General features: G+C 51.9%; 3 protein-coding genes across 4 annotated transcripts in view; 2 read left to right on the top strand and 1 right to left on the bottom strand.

The window, feature by feature from the left end:
* Nucleotides 1–487: 487 nt before the first annotated feature.
* actmap (actin maturation protease) lies at nucleotides 488–3,922 on the bottom strand. 2 transcript variants are annotated; one of them, XM_079733221.1, is made up of 7 exons: nucleotides 3,746–3,922; nucleotides 3,440–3,638; nucleotides 3,257–3,325; nucleotides 3,030–3,154; nucleotides 2,524–2,653; nucleotides 1,691–1,761; nucleotides 488–1,347 (listed from the first exon to the last, which is right to left on the bottom strand). In XM_079733221.1, exons 2-7 carry the CDS (start codon nucleotides 3,598–3,600, stop codon nucleotides 1,025–1,027), a joined length of 879 nt encoding a protein of 292 aa, XP_079589347.1. In that variant the 5' UTR covers nucleotides 3,601–3,638; nucleotides 3,746–3,922; the 3' UTR covers nucleotides 488–1,024. The 2 variants fall into 2 exon arrangements, with proteins under 2 accessions (XP_079589347.1, XP_079589346.1); XM_079733220.1 differs by having other exon boundaries at nucleotides 3,440–3,922.
* Nucleotides 3,923–4,019: 97 nt separating this feature from the next.
* On the top strand, nucleotides 4,020–8,129 carry snrpa (small nuclear ribonucleoprotein polypeptide A). The gene is made up of 7 exons (XM_079732261.1): nucleotides 4,020–4,098; nucleotides 4,350–4,431; nucleotides 4,518–4,690; nucleotides 5,075–5,251; nucleotides 5,999–6,175; nucleotides 7,173–7,261; nucleotides 7,573–8,129. The coding sequence occupies exons 2-7, from the start codon at nucleotides 4,359–4,361 to the stop codon at nucleotides 7,730–7,732; spliced, it is 849 nt and encodes a 282-aa protein (XP_079588387.1). The 5' UTR covers nucleotides 4,020–4,098; nucleotides 4,350–4,358; the 3' UTR covers nucleotides 7,733–8,129.
* A 3,049-nt stretch (nucleotides 8,130–11,178) lies between these two features.
* Nucleotides 11,179–12,721, top strand: part of LOC307073137 (uncharacterized protein) — a gene marked incomplete at its 5' end in the record, with an annotated part of 7,770 nt that continues 6,227 nt past the window's right edge. The window contains 2 exons of the mRNA XM_079732840.1: nucleotides 11,179–11,322; nucleotides 11,727–11,730. Coding sequence (XP_079588966.1) covers nucleotides 11,179–11,322; nucleotides 11,727–11,730 — 148 coding nt within the window. The remainder of the gene's footprint in view (nucleotides 11,323–11,726; nucleotides 11,731–12,721) is intronic.

Raw genomic sequence — 12,721 nt, 5'->3', positions numbered from 1 at the left:
TTCTTCTGCTTTGTGAAGATATGTGCACCGCGATACCCGACACAAAGGGCTCCAGACAAAACAATGGGAGTACTGGCATACTGGGAGGAATCCTATTTCTCTGGGAACTCCCCACCAAGCACAAACTGAAGACCGGGGAACGTTGAATGTTTACAAAGTATTATCTTTCCTCTCCATTTGCGGATTATTTTTGTGATTTTCGACTAACAGACGACCGGGTTTTGTGTGGTGTGGGGAGAAGTGGGCGGGGTTTCAGGGGTTGAGATCTTAACTTTGTGTATCCATTACCTACGCGCTGTATTTCTTTAAGGCAGTGACTTCTAAGGGGACAAAATATACATAATTGTGAATTGATTAGGTCTCTGCTTTGTATAGGCTGAAATAAACTGGAACTTAAAAGATGTGCCTCCTCCCCATTTATTGAGAATTTACCATATATTCCGTGATAAATCGATCATTCAGCCAAAACCTTTATACAAAAAAATAATAGTTTTGGTATCAACCATTTATTCTCCTAATATAATCACAGTATTGCATTCATACCCCTGCAAGAGTTTAAGAAAATAACATCTCTTGACCCGAAAACGAAATTGGCAGGGATTAGAACCGTCGTCATTTAACATCAGAACCCCGGCACAGAGACCCTGTTTGGTCTGGGCCCATGAGCCCCTGTACCAGTCACCCCAGTGGGGTCACTGGTCTGGGCCCATGAGCCCCTGTACCAGTCACCCCAGTGAGGTCACTGGTCTGGGCCCATGAGCCCCTGTACCAGTCACCCCAGTGAGGTCACTGGTCTGGGCCCATGAGCCCCTGTACCAGTCACCCCAGTGAGGTCACTGGTCTGGGCCCATGAGCCCCTGTACCAGTCACCCCAGTGAGGTCACTGGTCTGGGCCCAAAAGCCTCTGAACCAGGGACCTCGGCGGTCCCACCACGCTACGCTGGAGGCGTCCCGCTAGAATCCCACCCGGCCGCATCGGCCCACCGCCGGTTCGGTCCGCGCGCTTCCCCCGGAGGCCCCCTGCTCAGGGCGCCTGAGTCCCTGGGTGGAGCAGCACCACCTGTCCTGCCAGCCCGGCCCCCACCCCACCCCCGGGGACCACGTAGCGCGCCCCGTCCCCGCTCCTCTTGGGGTCCATCTCCCTCAGCTGGCCGTTGCTCTCTGCCACCGCCTCCAGACGCCACAGCTGGTAGCGCAGGCTCTTGCCCTGCTTGGCCAGGATGTAGACCTCTCTGGCCCCCGTGGGAGGGTGGGGTGCCTCAGGGCCGCTGGCCAGGTGGAGCCAGGGCAGGGAGGGGTCCGGCTGGGTGGGCTCTCTGCGCACGCTGTCGACCCCCAGGAGAACGCCTGGAGGAGAGGGCTTAGTGTTGGCTCCAGTGATGGCAGCCCTCGCATTTTAAACCAATAGCTAAACATACCGTAACTATCGGCAACCATTATCAGTCAATCACAATTCAATTGTATTTGTATGGCTCCTAATCACAGGTACAGTCTCAAAGGGCTTCACAGGCCTTATATTCAGTCACAAATGTGTACCTAAACTTTGTAAGATATAAGATGAAAAAATATGAACCTTTCTGGAATAAGGTCTGCTTGGGTTTAGCTCTCAGTCTAAATGGCTTAGAGCCTCCAGGACAACATGAGAATCAGCCACGCTGAGCGACCTCCTGCCCTCTCTGTGTTCACCTACCTGAGGCCACGGCCCAGTGCGCTCTGTGGCCACCGAGTTGGCACGGCTCGTGGTTGAAATCCTCATCGTATCTGTAGTGCACAAGGTCAAGGAGTCCCCTTCCACTGACACAGCTGACATACATCAGAGGGAAACAACATGGACGCTGTCAGGGTCACCTCCTGAACACAGCCGTCTCACCCAGTGTTCTCAATGCCTGATGAAGATCCCTAGTGATCGAAACGTTGCCTGTTGATGAATCCACTTCTGGAGCATTTAAGTGCTCAGACCCTGAGCACTTAAAGTGTGCAGACCCTCCTTTCTCTTATATTCAACACTATTGTCTAGCACCTGTGGATTACCTTTGGATGTGCGCACCGCCCCTCTTTTAAACACTTCCTGAACACCTCAGTCAAATCCAAAGTGTTCGACAGGGAATTCAGATTCTGGTCGTTACGGAGCGAACGGGGAGAAGCCAATACAGGTTGTGTGCGGGCATGGTGGGATCGAACCGGGATCCTTTTTGGATTCGTTCGCCCCAGCCTCTACACCATCTAACCATCCGTCCACACGTTCATACCTTCAGGAACGCTCACTCGTTGCTGTGTTTGTTGGTGTGTTTGTTGTGAATGTTGGTGTGTTTGTAGTTGTGTTAGTTGTTGTGAATGTTGTTGCGTTTGTTGTTGCGTTTGTTGTTGTGAATGTTGTTGTGTTTGTTGGTGTTTGTTGTTGTGTTTGTTGTTGTGTTTGTTGTTGTGTATCTTGTGTTTGTTGTTGTGAATGTTGTTGTGTTTGTTGATGTGTTTGTTGTTGTGATTGTTGTGTTTGTTGGTGTGTTTGTGTAGGAAGGATACGGGATGAGGACCGGCTTCCCAGCTAGCAGGTGAGCCACGATGGCCACGGCATTGGCCCCGCCCATCCCTCCCGTCAGGAGGTCGGCCTGACAGCCGCACACCTCCCCCGCCAGCAGGGCCATGTCCCGCGCTGGGGATGAGGTCAAGAGGTCAAGAGGTCAGGGGTCAGTCCCCGTGATGTCAGCACCTTCACGTACATTAAGCTGGCACTTAATGTACGCACTTATTGTATGTTGTACGTCCTGGGACTTAGCATCGTGTAGCATCTTATCCTAGCTATCTCTGTTGAATACAGGGAACGGGTTCACCTAGTGATAGTTAGTGCTTGGCACTTGTTTCTATGAACATCCTTACTGTACCGACAGAGATATCTTGTTGTTTCTCTTCCTTCTGACAAATGTACTGATTGTAAGTCGCTTTGGATAAAAGCGTCTGCTGAATGTCCTGAATGTGAATGTAATCGTCGGCATCATGCAGGCAGATCGGGGGCGGGACCGGACACTTACCTGAGAACATCTCCCCCTGGGCGGTGTACCCCCTTTTCAGCGCCGTCTCGACGATGGTCTCCATAGCGACCGGGCGCGCGGGCTGACGCAGGTGGGCCGCCATCCACAAGGCCACCAGACCGCACCTGAGGACCAGGGAGAAGGTTAGGACCGCACCGCGGAGAACCACCGACACAGAGAGAGACCGCCGTGGTCAACAGCTCATCACCGGGGCATCGTTCACTTACTGTGGGCCATCCTGGATGAGCGACGGCACGTATTTGTTGAATAAGATCCACTGGAGATCTTTCCTAAAACTGGACCAGGGAAACACAGCGCTGTGAGCATCTCTCGAGCGCATATCTCTATATTCGTCTTTAATACGTTGGACCGTGAACCGTTAATTTGACGGAGATCCATCCCCTTCCGACCTGCTCTCCCTCTGGGTGAGGAGCAGGCGGGCCTCAGCGTGGTCGCCCTCCACTGGCCGTCTGCCTTCCGCTATGGCCTGGTACAGCTTCTTCTGGAAGGGCTGTGGGTCTTTGGGAGCTGGGGGTGGTGGTGGTGGGGGAGGTGGCATGGGCACCTCCATCGACGTGTTTAGTGATTCCTGGGGCTCCTCTGAAGTGACTAAATTGTACATGTTGCACTACTATTCAGATGAGCCTGAGCCAATAACTGCATTGACTTGTTTAGCCATGGAGGGTGTGTGACTAGCTTAAATGGCTAAAACTTACCAACCGGGAGTTTATAAGTGTTAAATCCGCATGGATATTCAGCTTTATCCCAGTCAGTCTGTCACATCATATCCCAATGGCGACCTAACTCCATGTCAACATCATTATACAAAATTAGAACAGTAGTTCACCCTTCTTTACTGTGCAAAACAAGCCGGCGCTGTTGTTATAACCATATTTGGCAGCTTCCTGGTCGACCAATGAGAACTCGAAACGGGACTTGGAACGTACCAATCGTAGTCTCGTTCGTATCTGTATTTACGCGAGAGTCAGAGTGAGATTTGGGGTGAAGTGTGTCGTTTCATTCATCGTAGCTTCTGTGGGTTTTCGTTGACGCGGTTAGTTTCAAAAACGTAAGTATTCTGTTTGAATTTGAAAGTAAGTTGTCAAATAAGTTCTCTTAGGATTCCTCCGCACATGTTCGATGTGTTTTAACAGAATACCATCAACAATAGGTAGCAAATAGAAGGAGAAACGAGGCTAACTAGTAGCCTGGTGGTAGCTCAGATGCTAACATGCTCACACGCCGACCCAGCTCCACCAAACCGCTCAGTGTTGAACCGGTTCTGAGGTGTATCTTGTCTGTTTGAACCATCTTATTTAGGAGGACAGGATGGCGGCCCCGGACGTGCGACTCAACCATACGATCTACATAAACAACCTGAACGAGAAGATCAAGAAAGATGGTACGGTCCAGTCTCGACCATCAGGGTGGCGGTAGACTGAACGTTACACTAAAGGTTAAACTTTAAGGATGTTCTCTTTCTTACAGAGTTGAAGAAGTCCCTGTACGCCATCTTCTCGCAGTTCGGGCAGATCCTGGACATTCTGGTGGCCATAAACCTGAAGATGAAGGGGCAGGCCTTTGTGATCTTCAAGGAGGTCAACAGTGCCTCCAACGCGCTGCGGTCGATGCAGGGATTCCCCTTCTACGACAAACCCATGGTGCGTCCAATACTAGCGGCACGTGGCTCAGGAGGTAGAGCGGGTAGGCTGGTGACCGGAAGGTTGCTGGTTCGATCCCCGGCTCCTCCTAGCCGAGTGTCGAGGGGTACCTTAGCGAGACACCGCACCCTGACTCCGCTGTCAGTGTGTGAATGTGTGCATGAATGGGTGAATGTGAGGCAATACGGTAAAGCGCTTTGAGTGGCTGCTGGTTAGAAAAGCACCATATAAATTCAGTCAATTTACCATTTAGAGCATTTACCAGTGTGCCTTTACAACATGTGTGTTGTAAAGGCATTAGGACACATGTCTTAATGTGTCTGAACCCCGTTGGTTGTATCTGTGGCTAATCACCCTGTTATGATCGATGCCCCCTGGATACAGCGTATCCAGTACGCCAAACTAGACTCTGACATCATCGCCAAGATGAAGGGGACCTTCGTGGAGCGGGACCGCAAGAAGGAGAAGAGAAAGGTCAAGGGGGCAGAGGGCCCCGGGGGCAAGAAGGGCGTCCCGGGGTCCGCCGTGCCCCTGGGCCCCGGGGGGGCGGGTGCCATGCCGGTGAGTAAACCTACTGGGCTCAGTTTTTCCAAAAAAAACGTAATCTGGATCATATTGCTTTGGTGACCCATGTTTTGTTCTCCAGGATCACCTGATCTGTTTTACTTTTGTGCCAGTTTTTAAAGGATCGTTGGATCACTGTGATCCAAATACAGAATTTCACCCTTCCTTTTTACCCTTCCGATGGGATCAGGATAATCCTGTTGTTTGGATCAAATGGATCCCAAACCAAATTCAAAGTTTTGAAAAACCCAAAGGGCAAATTTGATCCAGATTAAATGTAAAATCAGATTACACGATCTGTTCTTAGTTCGGGATCTCTCTTTTGCTTTGAAGAACAAATTTCCAGGATTTGAACTAATCCGTGATCCGAAATCCCACTGGATCCTTTTGACTGGGCCCAGGAGACACTGGGTCAAAGATCATCTATGACCAGGAGATGTTTTGAGAGACTAGTTGGGTTCTGACAGGAAGGCTGGCCTAAGAAAGCCGATTCTTAAACTTACCGGTAAAACTGTTGGAATGCTTTGACCAATGGCAGTGGAGGAACAGTCCCCAAGCTGTGGTGTGTGGTCGTGGTTTCACACACCCAGAACGTCAGAGTAGGCGACCGCGCAGTGTGGGACGCCTCGTTCAGCATATGGGCGTCTCTCCCCGCATACGCTCCACGTGTCCGCTCCTGTGTCTGACTGGAGACCGGGAACGTTCTTCATGGTGAGTCTTACGCCACGCTGTGCCCCTCTGTAGGGAATGCCTCCCATGAGCCAGGCGCCCCGCATGATGGCCATGCCCGGCCAGCCACCCTACATGCCTCCCCCAGGGATGATGCCTCCCCCTGGGATGGCCCCTGGCCAGATGCCCCCTGGGTCCATGCCCCCAGGTCAGATGATGCCCGGACAGATGCCTGGTCAGATGCCACAGCAGGTAATGTCCAGCTACATTATATTACATAAGCATGCACGTGTACCGATTAGAGATTGCCCCATACAATTTTTACCTATCAAATTTGTGTGTGTGTGAGTCAGAGAGAGAGGGCGACGGTGTGTGTGTCAGAGAGAGGGCGACAGTGTGTGCGTCAGAGAGAGGGCGACGGTGTGTGTGTGTCAGAGAGAGAGGGCGACGGTGTGTGTGTGTCAGAGAGAGAGGGCGACGGTGTGTGTGTCAGAGAGAGAGAGAGGGCGACAGTGTGTGTGTGTCAGAGAGAGAGGGTGACGGTGTGTGTCAGAGAGAGAGGGTGACGGTGTGTGTCAGAGAGAGAGGGCGACAGTGTGTGTGTGTCAGAGAGAGAGGGCGACGGTGTGTGTGTGTCAGAGAGAGAGGGCGACGGTGTGTGTGTCAGAGAGAGAGAGAGGGCGACAGTGTGTGTGTGTCAGAGAGAGAGGGTGACGGTGTGTGTCAGAGAGAGAGGGCGACAGTGTGTGTGTGTCAGAGAGAGAGGGCGACAGTGTGTGTGTGTCAGAGAGAGGGCGACGGTGTGTGTCAGAGAGAGAGAGAGGGCGACGGTGTGTGTCAGAGAGAGGGCGACAGTGTGTGTGTGTCAGAGAGAGAGGGCGACGGTGTGTGTCAGAGAGAGAGAGAGGGCGACAGTGTGTGTGTGTCAGAGAGAGAGGGCGACAGTGTGTGTGTGTCAGAGAGAGAGAGAGAGGGCGACAGTGTGTGTGTGTCAGAGAGAGAGGGCGACAGTGTGTGTGTGTCAGAGAGAGAGGGTGACAGTGTGTGTGTGTCAGAGAGAGAGGGTGACGGTGTGTGTCAGAGAGAGAGAGGGCGACAGTGTGTGTGTGTCAGAGAGAGAGGGCGACGGTGTGTGTCAGAGAGAGAGAGAGAGGGCGACAGTGTGTGTGTGTCAGAGAGAGAGGGTGACGGTGTGTGTCAGAGAGAGAGAGGGCGACAGTATGTAACTTAATGCTCCTCTTGGTTCCAGATCGCGGAGAACCCTCCCAACCACATCCTGTTCCTCACCAACCTGCCGGAGGAGACCAACGAGCTCATGCTGTCCATGCTCTTCAACCAGTCAGTACCCCCCCCCCCCATGCTCTATGTATCGACCAATATGAATTTTTTATTTTTCTTTCTTGAGCCGATACTGCTTTTGCTCCCTCCCTCCCACAATGATAACAAATGTTACATGTCTCAATTTAAAGAAGCAACAATTGTTGAACTGTCTGCAAATCATGGTGGGGGGAAAAAATCCTCCGATGCCGATACACGTAAAAAAAATGCAAATATCGGACGATAATATCGGCCGGGGATCGGTATATCGGCCGAACGGTACTCAGCTCCCTCTGGCGGTCGCTAACCCCTCTCCCCCCTCCCTCCCCCAGGTTCCCGGGCTTCAAGGAGGTGAGGCTTGTCCCCGGGCGCCACGACATCGCCTTCGTGGAGTTTGATAACGACGTGCAGGCGGGGGCCGCGAGAGACGCCCTCCAGGGCTTCAAGATCACGCAGACCAACGCCATGAAGATCTCCTTCGCCAAGAAGTAGTCCGCCCCGCCCACAGACACTCTGCCGGGACCCCACTTGGGGGGCTTGATCCTCGGCCTGTAACTCAGCGGTGGGTTAGACCCCACATAACTCTTCCACAAGTCTTGGATGTTCAGCGTAAGTATTGATTGCATCAAGTTGCCATGGAATCGCTGTAGACGTGTTCGCACAGTGCTTGAGTACGTTGTTACCGGTTCATCAGGCGGTAAATCATGCGAATCTGTTTTCACAATTAACAAACGCCCAAATTCTTTTATTTTCTTTTGTACGTAGCGTTCAGGCAACTTGCTGCTCATTCCTTTTTAACTTGTTTGTCATGAAGCATTGCACCCAGAGTCTGGTTTACCGGACATTGAACCTGGAGCTTTTGTTTTTAAATAAAAACCTTTGTATCTGAGATCGACGTGTCTTTTGTGATTTTGTTTAAAAAAAGTTATCTTCTCCAGCAGATGGCGCTAAAGACTAAATTGACCACATTGAGTACGAAATACTTAGTATATGGATTGTAATCTATAATAATGGATTGTAAATGGGTTCACTACAGAAGAAAGCGGCTGCTACTTAAACCTATTATTAATTAGATGTTGTTAAATGGGGTAATGCATTTGAATTCTGTCCTGAATGCTTTTCCCAACATCCAAATGGACACTTAAGATGCATCCATTCTATACTAAGTCTGATTTCCCTAAACAGCTTTCACTCTTGGTGCCTTATTCTACTGTTCCAAAACATATTTAAAGCAGCACGTCAATATCGTGCTCAAACATTTGTTTTACTTGTGGCAAAACTGTTCAAGTCTCCACGTGTCTCCAAAGATCAAGCAGGCTTCTGATGTTGATCATGCAAATGTATTTCATAACTTGATCGACTTTGAATCCTGTTTGTCCCTATGGAAATGTGGTACCTCTTTGAACACATGCTGTCGACATGAGGAAAATTCAAATACACAATTTAGACCTGCACAGAAAGACACTTGGCCTAGTTATGGATAAGGACGCAAAGGTCCTCGGTTCTTTCAATGCGATGGAACAGTGGAAGCTCTGCCCTCAGCCAGCAGGTGTGTGTGTGTCAACATACCGCTTTCACCTCTGTTATTGTTTTGCATGGCTTTGATAATTCGTAGGGTGCAGGAGGAAGCGGTTGTATTGTTTATTTCAGCGGTTGCTAGGCTGCTCCATGCACAAGATGTCGGGAAACCCCAGAAAGTTGTGCGTACTGCACCCGAGGCAGACCTCTATCGGTCTCTGGAGTCAGACCTCCTCTATCGGTCTCTGGAGTCAGACCTCCTCTAGTGGTCTCTCTGTAGAGTCAGACCTCCTCCAGTGGTCTCTGTAGAGTCAGACCTCCTCTAGTGGTCTCTGGAGTCAGACCTCCTCTAGTGGTCTCTGGAGTCAGACCTCCTCTAGTGGTCTCTGGAGTCAGACCTCCTCCAGTGGTCTCTCTGTAGAGTCAGACCTCCTCTAGTGGTCTCTGTAGAGTCAGACCTCCTCTATCGGTCTCTGGAGTCAGACCTCCTCTATCGGTCTCTTGAGTCAGACCTCCTCCAGTGGTCTCTCTGTAGAGTCAGACCTCCTCCAGTGGTCTCTGTAGAGTCAGACCTCCTCTATCGGTCTCTGGAGTCAGACCTCCTCTATCGGTCTCTGGAGTTAGACCTCCTCCAGTGGTCTCTCTGTAGAGTCAGACCTCCTCCAGTGGTCTCTGTAGAGTCAGACCTCCTCCAGTGCTCTCTCTGTAGAGTCAGACCTCCTCCAGTGGTCTCTCTGTAGAGGCTGGAGTCCAGCTGCCCTCCGGGTCACTGGTGCTGTATGCAGATCAGCAGCCGGCTGTGAGAGCTCTCTGTTCGGACCCGGGTCAGGCTGGGGTACCGGCACCGGTTGCCAGGGAGCTCTTAAGCAACACGGCCACGGAGTTAGGGTACGGGGAAGGAGGAACGAACAGCGGAAGAACGTTTGCATGAATCCATTTGATTCATGCCATGAAGAACATGCTTCATTGTCTGTGGTTTCCAGTCCAACACAGGAGTCATGGAGCTGACGGGTGGAAAGTATGCAGGGAAAGCCGCCAATATGCTAAACGAGGCGTCCCACTATGCGCTTTCATCCTACTCTCCGACGTTCTGCGTGGAGTGAGACCTCGACCACGCATTCAGCTCTAGGATTGTTCCTCCACTTCCACTGGTCAAAGCGTTATTCATTGTCCCATACCTTCATTGTCTTCGTAATTAGCTTCCTTAAAATGCTTTATAAAGGGCAATTAGTGTCTTAATTGGTCAAATAAGCCAAAAGCCCAGTGCGCTTTAAATCACTAATCAGGAATTCTGGTGATTCTGGCTCTCCAAACTTCCGGTGACATGTTTGAAGACTGACCACTCCACACACACACACACACACACACACACACACACACACACACACACACACGAACACGCACGGTCTCACGTTTGGACATAAGTTAGATTTGTAGCGTTAAAAGACACCAAGTGTCAGGACGACTCATAAACAAAGCGAAAACCCCAGGGCGCACGTATTCGTGTTCATTTGAAACCAAACCGACAGGAGCGCGCACCAAACTGACGCGCGCATGGGAGCGAGAAGACGGATATTCCCCGCCTCGGGACACACCCTCCTCCAGCCTCGGGACACACCCTCCTCCTGCTCCGTCTCCGCCACTAAGAGGATGTTTCCCACACTGAAGCCTCCGCCGCGGGGGGACACGGATCACTCTGACCAATGAAGAGCCGCTCCGAGGAGGAGACGAGAGGGAGATGCATTCATCGCGGAGGGGAGAGAGCAGCGGGCTGGAGGTTCCTCTCACACACATCCTCCACACACCGGACTACCCGACGGTAGGGCTCCCGGGAACATAGTCTAGTGGAGCTGTTGTGGCACGCGGGTCAGGCGAGAGGACGGGAACACACACACACACACACACACACACACACACACACACACACACACACACACACACACACACACACGCACACGCGCGCGCGCACGCACAGACACACACACACACACACGCACACAGACACACACACACATACACACACACACACACACACACGCGCACCTGGTGGCACCGCGGAGCGAAAGGCTAATTGGGATCGAGAGTTCAAGTCGAGAGAAGCAGCAGGCTGGACGTCTAAAGCCTCTTAACGCCGGAGGAGGAACACCGCACGAGGGGAGTGCGTTCAGCGCGTGTGTTTGTGCGACTACCACCCGTGGAGAGCCACCCTGGACCCAGCCCCACGCCGGGAGGAGGAGAGGAACCGGTGGCCAGGGGGGCCCTCGCTGGGGAAGACTAACCCGAGTGGATAAAGACGGGGATGGTGTTCGTTCCCTGGACACGTTGAACCGGCTCCTCGCGTAGAGTTGCGCATTTATGAGAGTGGACTAAAAGGTGCGACTCGATGCGCCCGCCTTCAGTCCCGAAGTAGAGACGCGGCGATGGAGAGAGAAAGAGCCCACGGACCCACTCGGTCCGGTCCACAGGGGAGGAGAGGCCAGCTGGACCGCGGCAGCAGCACCCCCGGAGAGGCGCAGCTCCGGCGCACCGTCCTGTTCCTCTGCGCCCTCTCGGTGCAACCGCAGGTAAGCCACCGATTAACGGCTATTCTGGGCATCTCTTCACGTGGCGGAGATATCTATTTTTTTCAAACAACTGAACGCCTAATCATGGTGTGAAACCATGCCCCCGGTGCCCAAACGGTGCCTCCACCGCACCGTGTATGCTGTGTCCCCGCCCGGGGTCTAGCACCACGGCGCACGGCCACCTGTTGCTCGGCTCCCCGGCTGCTGCCGCTTGGAGCTCTGCGGCCGAATTCCGTAAAATAAATAAATAGTTTTAAACTAGTTAAGCTACTACTGTTAGTTGTAGCATTGCAAATGGGTCAGTATTATGTCAGTGATGGTCAGTAATATAGTTGTAGATGATGGCAGACTTAATGCGCTCTTTCTCTGAACCAGCGTGCATATCCTCTATTGTTGGTGAGCAGACCAGTAGGAGGATATTTGCATTTCCAATGGCTGCGTCGTCATGTAACAAAACACGCTTACGGGTGAATGTGTGTTTGTTTCCAATGTAATCTCTCCGCGTCAGACTTCAGCGGAAAGCTTTACGCATGACTCTAATGGTTCGCTGGCCTCAAGACATTAGGATTTTGGCAAGGTGTAGGTGCGAAGAGTCAGAGGTGCCATGTTCCTTTTGCATCAGCAATAACGTTTTCCTTTCAATGTTTTATCTCCATCGATTGACTTTGATTGCATCAGATGTTGGCCAGGGCGAAGGAAGCCTCAACACGAGACATTGGATGATGTCAGATGTTTATCAGAATCATAATTTGTGGAAAAATGTAATTTCCGATTGTCAATGGGGCTTGAGATAGTATGTGTGAGTGGGTGTCTTTGTGTGTGCAGTGGGTTGCTATATATGTGCGTGTGTGTGGGGGGGCGGGGGGGGGGGGTGGGGGGGTGTGGTTGTGTGTGTCCTAGTGTGCGTGCCCGCCTGTGCAATGGGTATGAAAGTATGTATGTGTGTGTGTGTTTGTATGTGTGTGTGTGGTCGGTATGCATGCATGCATGCGTGTGTGTATGTGTGTGTGGTCGGTATGCATGCATTCGTGTGTGTGTGTGTGTGTGGTGGGTATGCATGCATGCATGCGTGTGTGTGTGGGAGGAGGGGGCTATGTTTTTCCTCTACAGTAAACACAGCATGTTTAAATTGGGTGTGTGTGTGGAGCCAGCGGGGCCATGCAGAGTGACTCTGGGGCGTGTGAATGCTGAGATAGAGCTTCACATGTCTCTCGCTCTCTCTCCCCCTCTCTCTCTCTCTCTCTCTCTCTTGGTCTCTCTCGCTCTCTCTCTCTCGCCCCCTCTCTCTCTCTCTCTCCCCCCCTCTCTCCCCCCCCCCTCTCTCTCTCCCCCCCTCTCTCTCTGTCTCTCTCTCTCTCTCTGTCTCTCTCTCTCTCTCTCTCCCCCTTTCTCGGTCTCT

Source organism: Pollachius pollachius (assembly GCF_949987615.1).
Source record: "Pollachius pollachius genome assembly, chromosome: 3".
Taxonomy (NCBI): Eukaryota; Metazoa; Chordata; class Actinopteri; order Gadiformes; family Gadidae; genus Pollachius; species Pollachius pollachius.
The sequence above is the reverse complement of the archived record's forward strand: the minus strand, read 5'-3'. Positions and strand labels throughout refer to the sequence as shown.

Bases quoted from the DNA above. Each gene is read 5' to 3' on its own strand.
- actmap (XM_079733220.1), bottom strand. From the start codon at position 3,651: ATGTACAATTTAGTCACTTCAGAGGAGCCCCAGGAATCACTAAACACG. The intron at 3,326-3,439 runs GTCGGAAGGGGA...TCCCTGGTCCAG, and splicing joins CTCACCCAGAGGGAGAGCAG to TTTTAGGAAAGATCTCCAGT. The intron at 1,762-2,523 runs GTATCCTTCCTA...TGTGCACTACAG, and splicing joins GGGAAGCCGGTCCTCATCCC to ATACGATGAGGATTTCAACC.
- snrpa (XM_079732261.1), top strand. From the start codon at position 4,359: ATGGCGGCCCCGGACGTGCGACTCAACCATACGATCTACATAAACAAC. The intron at 4,691-5,074 runs GTGCGTCCAATA...CCCTGGATACAG, and splicing joins CCTTCTACGACAAACCCATG to CGTATCCAGTACGCCAAACT. The intron at 7,262-7,572 runs GTCAGTACCCCC...TCCCTCCCCCAG, and splicing joins CTGTCCATGCTCTTCAACCA to GTTCCCGGGCTTCAAGGAGG.